A 20,262-nucleotide genomic window follows, 5' to 3' on the forward strand; every position below is an offset into this window, starting at 1 on the left:
TTACACGACTTTTTTGAAAATCAAAAAAATCCAAAAAATGTAAAGGGGGTTCATGCATTTTTTTTGGGCAAAAAAACTTTTTCTCTCCAATTGAGCTGAAAATTGGTCTAGGGGGGTTTTTTGGGACGGCGAATTCATTTCCGGCGTCAGATTTTCACCAGAGTGCACCATTCCCTCGCAAACAGCATTTTTTTTGAGTTCAAAAATGACCTGAAAAAAGTTGTAGAATTTTGAATTTTTTATGACGGATTCTGACTAATTTGATGGCGCTGATTTCGAATATGACCTTCGCTTTGCGATCGGACTCGTATTTTGCAAAATATATGCAATTTCTTGCTGAAGCAGCGTCCCTCGACACAAATTGATGCCAGATTCGGAATCGGCGACCTCGAATTAGTCGAAAACGACCCTTTAATCGACTTTTTTGAAAATCAAAAAAATCCAAAAAATGCAAAGGGTTTGGTTCATGCATTTTTTTGGGCAAAAAACCTTTTTCGCTCCAATCGAGCTGAAAATTGGGTTATGGGGTTTTTTTGGGATGGCGAATTCATTTCCGGCGTCTGATTTTCACCAGAGTGCACCATTCCCTCGGAAATGGCCCTTTCATGAGCTGAAAATTGAGCGAAAAAAAGTGGCGGAATTTTGAATTTTGCATAACGGATTCTTACTAATTCGAGGTCGCTGATTTCAAATTTAATGTCAAAATTGATGCACGCTTCTTTGATTCAGAGATAAGGGCCCGTTTTCCACGAAGAAGAGATGATCGATCAAATCTGACAGCAGATTCGGACTGGGCGCCCTCGAATTAGTCGAAAACAACCCTTTACTTGACTTTTTTGAAATTAAATAAAATCAAAAAATGCAAACGGGTACGTTCATACATTTTTTTGGGCAAAAAAACTTTTTGTCGCCAATCGAGCTGAAAATCTGGTTCGGGGGGTTTTTTGGGACGGCGAATTCATTTCCGATCTCAGAGATTAACCATAGCGCGCCATTCTCTCACAAATAGCTTTTTTGGGTGGTTAAAAATGACCTGAAAAATGATTTCAAATTTCGAAAAATTTTTAAAAATTTGCTAGGAATTCAAAAATGAAATCCAGCTTTTGAAATTTGGTCTATTGATGTATCGTCGAATAGTCCTACAATTTTTCTCACAATTTATAGGTCTAGGTAAGATCCAAAAAAATTTCTACTCGTTGAGATTACCATCAACTTGAAATTTCACCCCAAAGATCCTACATCCGTATTGAATTTCAACTCCTCAAACAGCCTACTTTTGAGCAATGTGCTCCAAAGACATAGACAGAGGAGAAGACCGCTTGAACATTCCACAATTGAGTTGGAGGCACCACTATACTCGTAGTATCTTATGCATGTATGTAGAAGACTCGAAGAAACAAACTCCAACATTCATGGATCTCACAACTTACGACCTAACCTGATTACATTAATGGACAGTACGAGTACTCGAGTCTCTCGAGTAGGTACACAGTGCATTGCAAATTTTCGAGTATCAGTCCCATAAATACACCTTCATCCGAGTCGATTACCTGTTGAAAAAAAGCTACATAACTGGGCAACTGGCAAGCAAAACAGCACAGTAAGCATATCAGAAATCGTGGCCAACGGAGGCGTAATTCTTATACTATAGCCAGTCAATACCTCGGGAAGGGAGGGTTCGGCGTTGCAAAATTGCAAAAAAAAAGTCTAGATTTATCGCAGCGTTGCGTTGCGCCTTCGCCTTCGCCTTGGTTGGCGAAGCATTATCGACTATCGTGTTAAAAGGTTTTATTGTCTGCGATGTTTGCGCTATAAGGCGAAGGCGAAGGCGAATTAAAAGAATCACTTAACTGGTAGCGTACTACTACTACTACTACTACTACGACGACGACGACGAGTATCTATAGTACATATCGCGGTCTAATCGAATCGATAAATTACACGGCGATTTCTGCAGCTTTAGCTTTATGGCGACTGCTGCTGGTGATGGCGATGATGATGGTGGTGGTGAGGCGGTCTACTATACGCTGATTTAATAATCGTTTTTAGCCGGTGTGGTGTGGTACACACGCGCGCGCGGACTACGCGATCTATCTCACTCTAGCACCACGATCATCGATCCTCGATCTCTCGAACGGAGCGGAGCGGCGGGGCGGTTTTAACGTGTAAAAACACACATAAAACAGAAGCGTATTATCGCGCCTTTTAAAAGCCACTCTGCTCGCTGCTCGCTAGCCATAAACATATCGTGAAAATAATAATACGGTACTACACATTATGTCGAAAGCGATGTTTAATACGCTTTTATGGCGGCTGCTGCCGTGTTCTTTTATATATACTGGTACGATTACGAGTATCGCTCGTATCGATAAAATGTATCGATGCGAAAGCTATATAGGTACGAAGGGCCCGAGTTGGACTTTGAAATATCCGTCGTCCAGTCGCTCATCGCGGTCGTCTCTTTTCCTATACTAGTAAGGTACTCGTATATGGGATCAGCGCATTCAGCGAGCAGGCTCAGGCTCAGGCATAGACAGCAGCCCATAACACACGAGCAATACATATTCTCGGGCGTCGCTCGTTTAACTTGTACTGTATCATTTACAAACAATAAATCTAACCCGTAGCAACAATATATTCCTAATCGATAACGCTATAATTTATCAATAATTGTGCTGCGGCGGCCCAGCTCTCATCTCATATAACTACATTGGCCGTACGTATAGTCGTCGTATATACGAGTATATCTAATCTACAACTCTTTACAGAACCTACAACACAAGGTGGTTCCTAAATCACGACGACTACGATCACACAGACTGATTCTTTCAGCTATGGAATTGGACCTGTAACAGTTCCATAGCAGACGTATGTATCATTTTTGGAACTGAATAGTGAATTCCTTCTCTGTATAGTATAATTGCTCACGTGGGCGTCCACAAAATACCATCGGATTTGAGTATTAGAGGGCTGTGTAGAACTGTAGTAGATGGTGCAATCACTCGATATGGTCAAAAAAAAAGTAGTTGATCCGGTTACACTCGCGTTGACAACTCGAAGCTCGTATCGTACGATAATATCGTCGCATCTTGTTCCATTATTGACATTTTTGTCGCATAGAGCTCGTTCCTAATTTAAGAATGGAGTCGTTTGAAATGAATTTAGCTGGAATTTAAAAGTGATAAAAATCGTAGAAATTGTGCCTTAGACCTGAAATGTGTTGAATTGATAAAAAAAATTACTGTTCAACGCAACCTAATTATATTTTGAAAAAAAAATCATCGTTGAAATCTTTTAAAATCTTGTAAAGAATTCGTGCAAGTGAAATCCAGATTTCCGACGTTTCAATTTTTGAAATCATAAAAATCGACCTCTTCGTATAAGTGATAATAATTTTTGAAAATTATAGGAACTCATTCTCCTCCCCCCGCACCCCCTAAAAAGGAGAGTTTGCAAGTCAATGGTGCATAATCAAATGAAAAAATCCGAAATCAGCAACCACGAAAATCTAATGCCACAATTTTTTGATATTTTGTAAACGGAGCCTCAGGGGGGGCTCAATTTGGGGTCGTGGATGAAATAAATATCTACGAGTACGTTGAAAATTGGAATTACCGAACAGTGAGAAAACTTTGACTCTTGGATACCACCATCATTGTTAACGAGAATTCGCAATTTTGAAAGAAACTGCAAAATTTCAAAGGCCCGGCCCTTTACATCAGACAACTGGTTGGAATTTTTCCAAAAATGAGAGTTTATCTCCAAAAATAGGGCATTTTGTCCAAAAATAGGACATTTTTACTAAAAATCAGACTTTTTCCAATTACACGAGAATTTTTAAAAAAATTAAATTTTACCAAATCCTCCATGTTCAATACAGAAATTTTTTCCAAAAATAACATTTTTTTCTTCAAAAAATGGATTTTTTGAAAGGGGGGGTGGGATTAATGAAGATGCTTAACTTAGAAAAAACAAGATTTTTTTAGCAGAAATGGAACAGACAAAAAAAAAACGTATCTTGTAAAAAATCAATTTTTTGGGTAAAAAAATAATATTTTTGAAAACTTTATTCGTTATTGAATTTTGAAGTGATTTCATTTTTTCAAAACGCCCTATTTTGGATAGAAAATCGCACAATTGTGAAAAAAATTCCGTTTGCTGGGCAGAAAAAGTATGTTTTTCTGAATAAATCTTGTTTTATTGGGGGGGGGGGCTAGTTTTTGGGAAAAAATCCCACTTTTTGTTAAAGAAAGTGAGTAAGTAGGTATTTTTTTGAAAAAAATCAGAAATTCGATTAAGTATGTCAAGTTGAAGTCCCACAAAAAAAATGAGCTTACTTTTTAGCCAAAAAGCATTTTTGGAGAAATCAAAAACCTCAGTTTGATGAGTGGAAGTGCTATTTTTTTAAAAAAACGACATTTCAAGTGGAAAATTCCATTTTTTTGCGGCAATACACTCAATTTTTTTGAAAAAATTTCGATTTTTGGACAAAAATGTTGTCAAAAAAATGGAATTACATAATCAAAAAATTATATTCGTTTCTAAAAAACACAAAAACAATTACCGGAAAATGATTTTTTTTTCGTAAAATGAGTTTTTTTCTCTCAAAAAAGAGGATCTTTCTCCAAAATTGAAATTTTTATCAAAAAATAACGAGGGTGATTATGTAGGATCGTTGAAAAGAGGGGAAAAGGGATCTTGAACTAGAATACAAAATACGATTTTTCGAAACGTTACTGCCTCATTCAACGTCGACTCACACTTTTTTTTTCGTAAACTTCCACTTTTTGGAAAAGAGCTCCAATAATTGTAAAAAGTTCTACTTTTTGGTAAAAAAAAAACTGATTTTTTGATTTTTAAAAAAATGTAAAAAAATGTTGTTTTTTGAAAAATATTTCATGTTTGTAAAAAAAACGACATTTCAAGTGGAAAATTCCATTTTTCTAAGGGGGGAGCAATACATTTAATTTTTTTGAAAAAATTTCAATTTTTGGACAAAAATGTTGTCAAAAAAGTGGAATTACGTATAATCAAAAAATGGTATTTGATTTTAAAAAGCACAAAAAATTTGTCGGAAAATGTTTTTTTTTTTTCGTAAAATGGGAGTTTTTCTTTTGGTTTTTTTTTCATTAGACTATTTTTTTTTCAAAATTTGGAACTTTTACCAAAAAATGACTACGTGATTATATCCCTAGGATCGTTGAAAAGAGGAGAAAGGAGATCTTGAACTACTCAAAATATCAAGAATACGAAATATTATGATTTTTCGAAGGGTTGCAGCCTTTTTTAACGTTGAGTCACATTTTTTTTTGGTCAACTTTCACTTTTTGGAAAAGAGCTCCAATAATTCTAAAAAGTTCCACATTTTGGTATAAAAAAACTCACTTTTTCAATTTAAGAAAAAATTGTAAAAAAATGATATTTTTTGAAAAATACTTAGGTATTCCATTTTTGAAAAAAAACACGACATTTCAAGTTGAAAATTCCATTTTTTTTTTTTTTGGCAAAACATTTAATTTTTGAAAACATTTCAATTTTGGACAAAAATGTTGCCAAAAAAAATGGAATTATAATCAAAAAATTGTTACCAAAAAATGACCAACTAGTAAGTGATTATAAATGTAGTATAGGATCGTTGAAAAGAGGAGAAAGGAGATCTTGAACTACTCAAAATATCAAGAATACGAAATATGATTTTTCGAAGCGTTTGTGTTGCTGCGTTTTTTAAAGTTGAGTCACATTTTGTTTGTTGTAAACTTCCACTTTTTGGAAAAGAGCTCCAATAATTCTAAAAAGTTCAACTTTTTTGGTGAAAAAAACTCATTTCTATGATTTAAAAAAAAATTGTAAAAAAATGTTATTTTTTGAAAAATATTTCATTTTTGAAAAAAAATGGTAGCAAAATTCCTTTGGGAGGGGGGGGGGTGGTTGGAGAATCCCATAATGCAAACTTTTGAAAATTTAAAATGAGGATAGCTCCGGTTCAAATTACTGTAGGTGAAAACTCGAATCTGATTAGACCAGGTCTGACCATGCTGGATTTTGAGCATTTTCATCTGATCTAACCCAATCAGGCTTCCCTTATTGTATTCGATCAGATCAGAGCAGTTTTATTCCGCTCATCTGATTAGATCTGATCAAATCAGAGCAGATCAGATTGGATCCATTGGAACTGGTTACAATTCAGACCTACAGGAGAACAGGACTGATCTGATCAGATCCGATCAGATCTCTCCATCTCTCCATCTCTCCCGTGGTGGCGGATCAGATCAACACAAATCTAATCCGATCACAACGTACACTTGATCAGGAGTTATCAAAATTTAAACATGCTAAAACACACGGTGCTCCAAAATTGAACATTTTTTTCAACCTTTTTCACGTATTCAATTATTCATAAAAGATATTTCCTTTCAGATTGATTTGCTCACTACACGAATCAAATCACAGAACAATACAGAACAATATCAATACCTAATCTACTCGTACATTTATATACTACAAAAACACCTCATCACGTATCAGCCTTCATTCATACCTCTGCTAAATTCACATTGCGTGAGAGACGCGATCTGAAAAAATAATGAACCGAGGTGGGCAAAATACTACTCGTAATTTCGCCGAGCGCACGTGCTACGAGTACGAGTATGCGTATTGCGTACCTATGCTGATACATCTAAAATAATATGTTACGAAGGAGCGATTTGCTAAGCGCTATGACAACTTAATGAATGGTGGTTATACAAATAGACCGCCGTCCAATGTGTACCTATACCTACATTCACGCCGTTCTTATGGCGAGATTTTAAGGCATGCGATCGAACACTCTCTGCCTCTCTTGTGCCTTGTGATTCGGACAAGGAACACGTAGAGTATGCGGTTACATGTGCTAGTGTACCTATACCTATTACCTATCTACATTACATATAGATAAGTTTGCTACCTATACTAAAAAGAAAAAAAAATAGAGTCGAATAGCTGCTGAGGCAATTATCGCCAGGATATACACGTATAATTGGATCAGATTATGCGGTTTGATTGACACTCATCACCCAGTAATCAGCTCTTAGTCTTATGTGAGATATATCGTCGATCGCGAGCACCGATATGCGCACGATTTTCTACATTGGCTCACACTGGCAGACTCGTGTGTGGTAGTTTCGATAGATCGATTGATCGTATATAGGTAGGTACGAGTAAGTCACAATAGATTCAATTTAGAATATACTCTCGTAGAGATAAAAAAATCCACGAGCAGAGCCCATAAGTCGGTACACGTAACCGATATCATTTACCAGATTACGATGAGCCAGCATCACGTAGGATGTTGTAGGTGTTGGTTCGTGCGGTGTGTGGGCCAAACCCACCCGGCAGCCTCGAGTTAGCCACTTCGCGGGGGAAAAGTCATCTTATAGCCTCGAGCGGTCAAGACGCATCTGCTTCAGATGGAACGAAAAGTGAAAAAATACTCGTCGTATTCGCAGTAGAAACAACCAAATGTACCATTCGATGACAAAAATTATATCGAACGAAAATCTCCATTCGAGTACTGGTCACACTAATTTTATCGAAAGCAATTTTATGACCAATTATTTAGTCCGGCATATGACAATAGGAGTAATTGCCTCCCCCCCCCGCCGATCCTCCAGGACAACCTTTTTCCAAAGGGGACATCCTAAGGAACATTTTGAAGCAAACTTGCCCAAAAAAAGTTGACCTTACTTACAAAATGGCGGCCATTTTGATTGACAGGTCAGCCGAAATCGCAGATTTCGCGTTTCAACATAGAGCTAGTACGAAATTTTTCAAACTTTACAAATGTAAATCGACAGATTATGCAAATGTCCAAATTTCAAGTGCTAAAGTGTGTTTTTCGATTTTTGGTGAATTTTTAAAAATCGATTTTTAGGCCAAAAAAGAGGGAAAAAATTAAAATTTTACGAAATAGAACAAGAAAGCTGAAATTTGGGATATACTCTATTTTCGACATGCCAAATTGATTGGAAACTGTTTCAACCCGTTTTGAGCAGTTCTGGAGCCTCCAGCAGATTTTTGAAACTCGAAATTCCCACAAAATTCCATCAAATTGGAGTTGTAAAGCTGAAACTTATTCTAAAAACTAATTTCAATACGCTATGAAGTACTGCAGGTGAATTTCAAGTCGTTTTGGAGCCTCCAGCGACTTTTTTAAAATTCCTAAAGCCTCCAGCAGATGTTTGAAACATTAAATATTCACAAAATTTCATCAAATGGAGATGGAAAGCTGAAATTTACGCTACACTCCAATTTTAACACCCTCTGAAGACGACTTCAGATAGGTTCAAGTCATTTTAGAGCCTCTAGTGACTTTTTTGAAAATTACTGGAGCCTCCAGTAGATTTTTGAAACTTGAAATTTCCCCAAAATTTCGTCAAACTGAGACGGAGAGTCGAAATTCTTTCTGCAAACCAATTTCAATACGCTACGAAGTTGACTGCTGGTGGATTTCAAGTCGTTTTGGAGCCTCCAGCGACTTTTTGAAAAGTTATATGGTCTTTTTTTGGAAAATTGAAATTTCCTAAAAGAAGCTGGAAGCTTCAACACCATTTGAAACCACCATGTAGTCTGCGAAGTAAATTTCAGCTCGCCAACTCCATTTGATAAATTAATGTTGGGGAAATTTCAAGTTTCAAAAATCTACTGGAGGCTCCAGTAATTTTCAAAAAAGTCGCTGGAGGCTCTAAAATGGCTCGAACCCACCTGAAGTCGTCTTCAGAGGGTGTTAAAATTGGAGTGTAGAGTAAATTTCAGCTTTCCATCTCAGTTTGATGAAATTTAGTGAAAATTTAAATTTTCAAAAATCGGCTGGAGGCTCCAATAATGTTCGAAAAAGTCGCTGGAGGCTCTAAAATGACTTGAACACACCTGAAGTCGTCTTCAGAGTATGTTAAAATTAGTTTGCAGAATAAATTTCAACTCTCTATTTCAGTTTGATGAAATTTTGGGGAAATTTCAAGTTTCAAAAATCCACTGGAGGCTCCAGGAATTTTTAAAAAAGTCGCTGAAGGCTCCAAAACGATTTGAAATTCACCTGCAGTATTTCGTAGCGTATTGAAATTAGTTTTTAGAATAAATTTCTGCTTTACAACTCCAATTTGATGGAATTTTGTGGGAATTTCATGTTTCAAAAATCTGCTGGAGGCTCCAGAACTGCTTAAAACAGGCTGAAACAGTTTCCAATCAATTTGGCATGTCGAAAATAGGGTATCTCCCAAATTTCAGCTTTCTTGGTCAATTTCGTAAGATTTTGATTTTTTTCCCTGTTTTTTGGCCTAAATTCGATTTTCAAAAATTCACCAAAAATCGAAAAACGCACTTTAGCACTTGAAATTTGGACAGGTGATAAATTTTTGCATAATCTGTCGATTTACTTTTGTAAAGTTTGAAAAATTTCGTGCAAGTCCTAAGTTGAAACGCGAAATCTGCGATTTCGGCTGTCCTGTCAATCAAAATGGCCGCCATTTTGTAAGTAAGGCCAACTTTTTTTTGGGCAAGTTTGCTTTAAAATGTTCCTTAGAATGTCCTCTTTAGGAAAAAAGTTGTCCTGGAGGATCGGGGGGGGGTGCAATTACCCCTATTGTCATATGTCGGACTAATTATTTGACACATCGATACAAAAAAATTTAGCCCAGATGCCCCCCCCCCCCCGAACCTTTCATTGAGGTTCCACTCTAATTGTCATTTCAACTTTTTTTTCGTATCACCAACAGGTGAAGAAATAGCCGGATTTTCAAGTGGGGTGGGAGGGGGTGACCCTCGGAAAAGAGAAAGAGGGAAAATAGACATCTGGGCTCAATCTATTTGTATCGACGTGTCGAATACCTAATCAATCATACAATATTGCTTTCGAGAAAATTAGCGAGCGACTACGTTTTTTTGTCAAATTGGTACCTGGCTATACAAGTAGGTACATTCAACAAAATGCTATTTTTCTCCCATCTACGCTGCTGCGGTCGAATCGAATCGTTACCTGTGTTTTTTTTAATTTCGAGAAATCAATAATAAATGGAAAAATGAGCGAATGCTTTACGCCGGCGGCGTTCTAATATGGTACCACCTTTCGTGTTAACCTTGTTTTAGAAGAGCTCCATGTCCGTATTCTCTCTGTATACGAAGCGATACTGTGCGCTGTTCAGCGGTGCCATGCCATGCTTATACATTTTATATAAGGATAAATAATAATATCGTGCAAAAAAAAAGAGCTAAATTTGTCGTCGTCGTTGTCTTCATTATTTTTCCTTCAGCTAAAATACTCTGTAGATATAGCATATAGCTCATAGCTCAACGTACCTAGCCTTATCGAGGTATATCGTTTCTCCTCAATTTCGCTCTATACAGAATCTTCAAACAAGACACACGAGTCAATAATATTACATATCCTATCTGCGAGCCATCAATTCGCGAAAAGTGCACTTGCTAGTTGCTACCGTGTAATCTTTAATTAGTGTATTAAATCTGTAATAATCATCTAGCGCATACATGACCTATATAATATGCTCCAGTCTATGGACAATTTACTCGATATTTTGATTTCTAAGCGAGTTATTGCTGCTATAATTTCGCTACACGCGTGTAAATTACTATTTAGCAGACCACACAGCATTCGTATTTTGGTCTGGATGTCTGGACTTGCAGCATTAGTCAGTCAGTCAGGTACTCGTAGCAGTGATCTCGAATTGGCGTGTTTGGAATATGATGACAAAAAATCCAAATGAAGGGGATTTTTCAAAAAATTTCTCAAAATCATCGATACTTAGTTGAAATTTTCTGAACTTTCAAGCAAAATTTTGATGCAATTTTTCGAAGAAAGAAATCAAACATGCCATTTCACGAATATGCTCAAGTTTGAAACTGAACAATCTGAAAGCAATACATCATGGAGAAACCTTCGAAGATTGATTTTTCAATGACACCTTCAGCTTTTCAAATACACTTATTTTGTAAAAAAAAAAACCACAATTTTTGTTGATTTCAAAAATTTTTCAGAAGTTTAGTTTTTGAAAACTCAACTCTCGTCGTTTCAATTTACACATTGAGTACGTTAAAAAAAAATCGAATATCGAGTACACGTTACCCCTTCGGGTGCACAACGTAGGCAATGTTTCAATCAGATCATCACGAGACACTTCTGACTGGTTTCTTGTTACGTGAAACGAAAAACTTCGGGGAACTGAACGATCGAACAAGAGCTAAGTTGAAACGTAAACTCACCTAAAAAAGGCAAAATGCTGAAAGAATATTTCTCAACACGTTTGTCCTGGGATGCATTTTCACCTGCATCAATGATGGTGGTGAGGGGGGAGGGGGTGTCGGAATTTTTTTTGCATTCGTTAAGGAGGTAAAATTATAGAGAAAAAGTGCCTCGAATACAGACAAAATTCACTGGAAAAGTTTACACTTGAGCTGGAAGGTTTCATAAAAACTTTCAGATAGTTCGCCATCACTCGAGCGATTTATCAACTCTCGTCCAGTTGGGCATTACGATGAGGAATTTCAACCGCTGAAAATTACAAACCTCCTCATTTCCCGCCACAATAGTCAAAGAGGAGGGGGGAATTGAGGTAATTTTCTTTTTATCCTAAAAACGTAAAGAACCTACAACGAAATTCGAACAAAATCGGATACTGTTGCTGTACCTATCGTTGGCCAGGAGGAAGTGAAGCACTGTTCCAATTACTACATAGAGCCAGTATCTCTAACAATAAGTAAGGTCTTTCTTCAGACTGCTTCTTGGGATCTGCGATGCCCACACTTCTGCCAACATTTACTAACTCCCGTCAAATCTCATTATCAGACTACGATACCAAACCCGATAATTCCAAATGGTGATGCTGACGATGACTCGAGTATATTCGGGTGACAGAATAATCGCGCCTGTTTGACACCTCTTGTCACCAAGCTGCGAATGAATTTCATCCAAGTCTGATTTGTGCTGCTACATATATCCATCATGAGTCATCGCATCAGATCAATATCATTTAACAACTTTTTTTTCTCGCAGGCTTTACCAGTGTGCCTCTCGGTATACCTACTCGTACATGATCTACGTATATCTATGACTATTGCTTCCCATATGTACCAGTACCTACAATAGTACGTAAACAATCGCACCCACCGAAATGACGAAGCCGGCCATGGCCGCCGTGTCGAAGTCGATGTCGATGTCGTCGCCGCTTAAATTAACAATTTCATTATTATTCTAATATACGAAGAAGCGTAAATCGCTCGCTTATCTAACGAGTTACATCGAGTCGTGTCTCGGTCGAGGTTTTTTTTCCTAGCTTTCTTTCGATGAATGAGATAGATATTTGTCGTACCTATGTCTCTTTCTTTGCTTGCGGTCGTCGTCGCGAGTTGTGTGCTGCTTATTTATTTATTTTTTTCATTATTCGGACACGACTCCAAGTTGGCGTATATCTCTTCAGAATAATTGTTAGTTCTGTAAGTATAAACGTTCGAGTGTTCTGTGTAGGTCTTGTATGTAAGTACCACACTGGTGTAAGAGGACTTGTAGACTGAGCCCAATGTCCGCGATAATGCATAATGTTCATCCATTGTTACCCTATTCATAAGTATTTCTCGTATCATATGGTTCTTTTCACTATATCGTAGACAAAACCTTGGTGTTTGAAAAATAATAATAATAAAACAGTTATTTCGATCTCAATATGGTCTGTCTGCGAATAAGAGAAATTCTCGAGGTGTCTGGCTCTTAAACGAGCAGGATTGCGATTTTTGGAAAGATCATGGTCTAAAACCCCCACAATAAAATTTTTGCAGGAATTTTCACACCTTCTAGAGAAATTTTAGAATCCTGGAGAAGTCGAAAATCCCGCTGGAGGCTCCAGAACGACTCAAAATAGTGAAGTTAGGATTTTAGGCAAGGCAATGCGATTCGTGCAAATTTCGAAAATTTCCATGCAAGAGGAGACAATTTTTGATTTTTATAATTTTTTCCATTAAATATTCTGGTAAAAAAACGACTTATGGTTGAATCGCGAAAAAAGTGCCAGAGAACTTTGACCAAATTTAGCGTGAACCTTCATTTTGAGTTGAAAGGTACTCAGAAAAATTTTTGCTTGGGAAGGTTCCTCTGAAGAGGAGATACACGTCCCAAAAGAGAGAGCATTTTTGAAAAATCCTGTTTTTTTACCGACTTGTCTTTAGAAAAGTGGAGTACTGTATTTGTTGCGATTCGTTCGCGAATGATTCATCAAAAATTGAGTAAATAAATCGATTCGTTCGCGAATGATTTACCAAAAATTATTCAATTCGTTCGCGAATTATTCATTAAAAATTGAGTAAATGAATCGATTCGTTCGCGAACGAATCACTTATACGAATCAATTCGTTCGCGAATGATTCACTAAAAATTGTTCAATTCGTTCGTGATCGTGAATGATTCATCAAAAATTGAGTGAATGAATCGATTCGTTCGCGAACGAGTCACTTATACGAATCGATTCGTTCGCGAATGATTCACTAAAAATTATTCAATTCGTTCGTGAATGATGCACCAAAAATTGAGTAAATGAATCGATTCGTTCGCGAACGAGTCACTTATACAAATCAATTCGTTCGCGAATGATTCACTAAAAATTATTCAATCCCTTCGTGAATGATGAACCAAAAATTGAGTGAATGAATCGATTTGTTCGCGAATGATTCACTGAAAATTATTCAATTCGTTCGTGAATGATGCACCAAAAATTTAGTAAATGAATCGATTCGTTCGCGAACGAGTCACTTATACGAATCGATTCGTTCGTGAATGATTCACTAAAAATTATCCAATTCGTTCGCGAATGATTCTTCAAAAATTGAGTAAATGAATCGATTTGTTCGCGAATGATTTATCAAAAATTATTCAATTTGTTCGCGAATGATTCACTAAAAATTATTCAATTCGTTCGCGAATGATTCATCAAAAATTGAGTAAATTAATCGATTCGTTCGCGAATGAATCACTTATACGAATCAATTCGTTCGCGAATGATTCACCCAGAAATTAATCAATTTGTTCAGTCACCAATTGGTCGTGAATGATTCGATTCGATTTGATTCACTTTGCTTGAAAACAGATCAATTCCTATACAATAGTTTCCCAAAAACCGAATCAATCGTACATTAATTGATCCGTTTACGAATGATCCACCAAGAAATCAATCAATTTATTTACTTAATCGCCAATCGTTCGTAAATGATTCGATTCGATTGTGATCAGATCAATTGCTGTAAAAAATGTTCCAAAAAAAGTGAATCAATTCGTTTTTAAAAGATTGGGTAAGTTGATCATTTTAATGATTTGTCATTAATTGTTTTCCTTTGTTATTTTATTTATTAATTCCCAGATATTTTAAATTGATTTTCTAAAATTATCTGTACTTTATTCTATTCATTTTTTTTTCTCTTCGTATATTCTATAATTATTACAGTTTTCTGTTTACTGGCATCATATGTATGAGTTTCTTTTTGTAATTAGCTTTTTAATGTTTATTTAATACTCACTCAATGAGGTGTCCACCTGAATCCTGGAAATTTTGGGCTGAATGTAAAGAAACACGTTAAATGGATCCAGAATAAGCCACAGTTGAACTTGTAGCTGCCCAAATTAATTTTTACGTCTTCTAGAAAAATGTCAAAATTCTGGAGAAATCGAAAATCCCGCTGGAGGCTCCAGAATGATTCAAAATAGTGAAATTCAGATTTGGGAGGTTGTTTTCAGACGATACAAAGCCATTTTTTGCGAGTTTCAAAAAATTTCTCACGAAAAGAAAATTATTGATTTTTTGAATTTTTCTCCAACTTTTTCCAAAAAAAAGCATTCGAGGTGTCCGCCTGGAAATCGTGTCAAATGAGGATAAACTCGTTAAATAGGTTTGAGAACATGCAATGACTCAATTTTTAGCGCCTAAAATTAATTTTCACATCTTCTGGAGAAATTTAAAAATGCTGGAAAAATTTAAAATTCCGCCAAAAGCTCCAGAATGGCTCGAAGTTGCGAAATTTGGACGGGGGGGGGGGTGAGTTTTAGCCATATTACTACAGCTTTCAAAAATTTCCCTACGAATGGAGAATTTTTGATTTTTTGAATTTTTTCTTCAAATATTGGTCAATAAAACGCACTCCAGGCTAAATGTGGACGAACTGATTAAATTAGTCGAGAATAACCCATGAATCAATTTTTAGCTACCCAAATCAATTTTCACCGTTACTGGAAAATTTGTAGAATTCTGGAGAAGTCAAAAATCGTGCTGGAGTCTTCAGATTGGTGTATTTTGAATTTTCAAAAATTCCCAAAAATTGAAAAATCAATTCGGGTGGATGAAATTTTGATTAAGGGGGTTTTAGATCATTCCCCCTCCAAATTTTCCATTTTATTACTTTCAGTCGACGTAAAAAAGTTTGAACGAAATCAAAAGAAATAAGACCAAAAGGCCTCAAAACTGAGTCATTCCACATCAGATCAGCAAAATTTTAAAATTTCAAATCTTTAAGCATTCCTCAAAGCATCACTCATACCATCTCCCCCCCAAAAAACCTACCAGCTACCAACAGATATAGGCACCACTGTAACCAGAAAATATCCACAGGCTGGTTCGTACTCGTAATCAGCATTCTTCGATTGATTTTTAAATTTTTTAACCGGTTAATCTTCTCGGTACTCCGCGGGCTTACGCTAGAAAAACAGTGTTTTTTTTCTCCCTTCACAAATATCACTTCACAGTACCTCTACTCGTACGTACGAGTACTCTCATCTAGGTGTACTTTTTTTTTCTCTCATTCTCATCTACTGATTCTGGCTGACTGAGACAGAAACTCGTAGTCGTATACGAATTAATGTCAAACAACATCGTAAATAATTTTTTACTGCTTGCAACGGATAACAATGTCTGCAGTGTAGTAAACGCGTGATGTGGTTACATTTAATTCTCGATGCACCAAAATGAAAAAAAAAGGAAAGGAAACGAAAGGTAAAAAAAACACCTATACACATATTCGCCACTGTGAGATGAAATTTACGATATTAGTACATCGACATTGACACGTCCTTCGAACCTGCCATAGTCCAGACCTCACATAAATTCAACCAAGTTATGGCATTACCACTTTTTTTTCTCTACTTCATCTTTCTCTCTTTCTCTGCGCAAATAAAACACCTTCTAGTACGCCTAGACGGGTCAGATTTTGAACAAATGACACGTGTTACACAAAAATCAATCATGCAGAATGATATTAGCGACACTCACCCACTCGTCGTCGGTTGCAATATTAACGACATTTTGTAAATACTCGTATATGATGAGCTTACCTGAAACACAAGAGAAAATACATTATTTAAAAAAAGTCGTAACGAATATGGTGAAAATTCACCAGGTTGTAAATAAGTCGAGCTGCGAAGCTCTAACGGTATCGAATATCGAAATAGAAACATGATTTATGTACGAGTAGGTATAGTATGTGCGAGTTTTACGATTTTTAATATTTTTTCAGTACTATTGAAGCTTCTTTCGGAGTCTTGGTTTTTATGACTAGCAAAAATGCTGCAACGACGCAATGTGCAGTTTTTTCCTTCACCTTATTCTCTATAAAATGTTTCCTTTTTTGCGAACTGTCAAGGTTTACAATATATCGCGTGTTGATTCATGTCGATGGAAGGTCAAAGAGCACAACAGATGGAAGTAAATTAGGCTCGCGTACGTAGACACAGGTAGGTAAGGTACGTAATTGCTGCATGGAGGTATTCTAATTTTGTGAAAGCAGCGAATTTAAATTGGGTGATTTGTTTAGAAAACTGGAGTCTTAGCATTTGGGAGATTTGAATTTTAGTGTCGAAGGTTTGAAGACTTTGATGCATGGTGAATTTTACCACATATTGATGCATTATATGCATCATATTATTATCTAAGAAATTGAATTTTGCATTAAAATAATCACAAATAGAGCACTGAAGCCCCGATCACTATGAAAAGAAAATTAAGAAAAATTATTAAATTATAAATGATTAAGTTTGCAATTTTATTGACAAAGTAGCCGACTACTTCGGTGCTTCAGCAGAAAAAAAGGGCACTGAATAAGTATTAGTTAAATCATATGAAATCGGATCTTTCTACAGAGCTGCAGAAAGCCAAAATACGAATAATATCAATCAGGGCGAAGTGCCACTTGAGCCCCATTTCCTGATTAAAATTTAAGTGGACAATTAGACATGATTTTTAATCGAGGAGTCCGTTCAAAATTTTCGAAACGCTGGTCCACGTGACGCTTACTACGAGTAATTCTCAAAAAATATGAATAAGTAATTCAAATTCAATAACAATTAATTAAGGTGAATAAGTAAACAGCAATTTTTTAGTAACGTACTTTTGGTAGATTTCCTACTCCCAGAAATTTTTTGCTAAATTACCAGTAGTTTCGGAAATTACCAGTAATTTTTTGGTAAATTACCAGTAATTTTTTGGTAAATTACCAGTAATTTTTTGGTAAATTACCAGTAATTTTTTGGTAAATTACCAGTAATTTTTTGGTAAATTACCAGTAATTTTTTGGTAAATTACCAGTAATTTTTTGGTAAATTACCAGTAATTTTTTGGTAAATTACCAGTAATTTTTTGGTAAATTACCAGTAATTTTTTGGTAAATTACCAGTAATTTTTTGGTAAATTACCAGTAATTTTTTGGTAAATTACCAGTAAATTTTTGGTAAATTATCAGTAATTTTTTGGTAAATTACCAGTAATTTTTTGGTAAATTACCAGTAATTTTTTGGTGAATTACCAGTAACTTATTGGTAAATTACCATAATTTTTTGGTAAATTACCAGTAGTTCAATGGTAAATTACTCATAATTTTTTGGTTGATCATCCAGAATTTCTTAGTAAATTACCCGTGATTTTATTGGTAAGTCACCCGTGATTTTTTTGGTAAGTCACCCGTGATTTTTTGGTAAATTACCGGTATTCTTTTGGTAAATTACCATAATTTTATGGTAACTTACCAGTAATTCTATGGTAGATTACCAGTAATTCTATGGTAAATTACTCATAATTTTCTGGTAAATTACCCGTAATTTTCTGGTAAATTACCCGTAATTTTCTGGTAAATTACCCGTAATTTTCTGGTAAATTACCCGTAATTTTCTGGTAAATTACCCGTAATTTTCTGGTAAATCACCCGTAATTTTCTGGTAAATTACCCGTAATTTTCTGGTAAATCACCCGTAATTTTCTGGTAAATTACCCGTAATTTTCTGGTAAATTAAAAATTACCCGTTTTTTTCTGATAAATTACCCGTCATTTCTTGGTAAATTACGCGTGATTTTTTTGGTAAGTCACCCGTGATTTTTTGGTAAATTACCATAATTTTATGGTAAATTACCAGTAATTCTATGGTAAATTACTCATAATTTTTTGGTTAATTACCCATAATTTTCTGGTAAAGTACCCGTAATTTTCTGGTAAAGTACCCGTAATTTTCTGGTAAATTACCCGTCATTTCTTGGTAAATTACCCGTCATTTCTTGGTACATTACGCGTGATTTTTTTGGTAAGTCACCCGTGATTTTTTGGTAAATTACCGGTATTCTCTTGGTAAATTACCATAATTTTATGGTAAATTACCAGTAATTCTATGGTAGATTACCAGTAATTCTATGGTAAATTCATCATAATTTTTTGGTCAACTACCCATAATTTTCTGGTAAAGTACTCGTAATTTTCTGGTAAATTACCCGTAATTTTCTGGTAAATTACCCGTCATTTCTTGGTAAATTACGCGTAATTTTTTTTTGGTTAATTATCAGAAATTTTCTGGCTGGTAAATTGTCAGTAATTTTCTGGCTGGTAAATTACCAGTCATTTTCTGACTTGTGAATTACCAGTAATTTTCTGGCTGGTGAATTACCAGTAATTTTTAGGTAAATGATCAAGAATATTTGGTAAATTACTGGTAATTTCAGGTAAATTATCGGTAATTTAGTGTAAATTGGAAGTAATTAAGAATGACGTTAGAATTACTAGTGATTCTTACCAGTGAATTACTAGAAACATTTCTATTACAAAAATGACAAATAATTCATGGGTAAATTACCGATGAATTTGGAAATTTTTGGTAGATATTTAACTGACGGTTTGAAATTTGAAAATTTTTAGCGAATGATTTAATAAATTACTGGTAATTTAGGGTAAATTCACGGTAATTGCGAATACATTATTGGTAATTCTCGGTAAATTACTATGTGAGTTTTCTAAAAAATGCTTGGTTTCAAAATATTGCAAGGAATTTTTCGTCGAGTAGCTGGTAATTTTCAGTAAATTAGAAATAATTAATGAGATAACGTTCCAGCTTAAAATTTTAAGTAAGTAATTTTTATGTAGATTAGTTACTGCTAATTTGACAATTTTTGGCAGTTTTGGTAATTTTGTAAGTAACGAATGAGTTTTTTTTTTTTTTTTTCAGATAAAGAGCTCTTTGCTGATAAATTCTTGATTTTTGTTTTTCAATTTGGAGGGAAAATTTTGTAGAGTTTTCATCACAGTGTAACTTTACCATCAAATTTAAAGCGAAAAACATATCCATGATGAGAAACTGTCTCTGAAGAGGAGATTTTACCCCTACTTTTGACAGAATTTCACATTTCGGTCATTCCTAGATGATTTTTGAATAAAGTAAGCTTGAAAAACAAAAACACTGACATTTTTCTGAGTCATTTCTTAGCACATTTCAAGGAGAATGTGAGCAACAGCCTGATCTCCCCTTTTACCAGTTGCTAACGCCTTTTCCCCCTCTTTCCTCATGCAGATCAGCAAGGAAGATGAGATGCAAAATGTTTTTCAAGGACTATGGAAATTCAAATACCATGTTTTTTTTTTATTTATTTATAAATAAAACATACCGTTATGGTCCTGATATACCGTATCTATATGTACTATAGTCGTCGCTTTGATAAGAATGAAAAACGTTATACGAGCATCTACTAATAGATATTATACGTAATATCTATTTACGAAGAACGAATCTCATTCTTAAATGTACATCCAGTAACATAAATTGCATTTTCACACACTAAAAGTTCAATGCACCATTAGAAGAAAAATTAAAGGTCATTAACTCGTCAGTCTTATAGGTATACACGAAAGGACAAGAAGATGAAGGCAAGTGAGGAAGAGAAAAATACTTGTCTAGGGATACTGTACAGTACTATATGGTCCGAGTTTCGAGAT

At 35.4% G+C, this 20,262-nt stretch overlaps 1 protein-coding gene across 10 annotated transcripts in view; it reads right to left on the bottom strand.

Moving 5' to 3' along the window:
• The window catches only part of twz (BTB/POZ domain-containing protein twz), a 376,456-nt gene that overhangs the window by 71,877 nt on the left and 284,317 nt on the right, over positions 1-20,262 (bottom strand). The window contains exon 1 of one of the 10 annotated variants that reach the window (XM_065364339.1): positions 16,290-16,336. The exons of the other annotated variants lie outside the window; for them this stretch is intronic. Within the exon in view, the coding sequence (XP_065220411.1) occupies positions 16,290-16,321 (32 nt within the window). The 5' untranslated portion in view covers positions 16,322-16,336. Of the gene's footprint in view, positions 1-16,289; positions 16,337-20,262 lie in introns of those variants that run through there. 10 annotated transcript variants of the gene reach the window in all.

This window comes from Planococcus citri, chromosome 4 (genome assembly GCF_950023065.1).
Source record: "Planococcus citri chromosome 4, ihPlaCitr1.1, whole genome shotgun sequence".
Classification (NCBI taxonomy): domain Eukaryota; kingdom Metazoa; phylum Arthropoda; class Insecta; order Hemiptera; family Pseudococcidae; genus Planococcus; species Planococcus citri.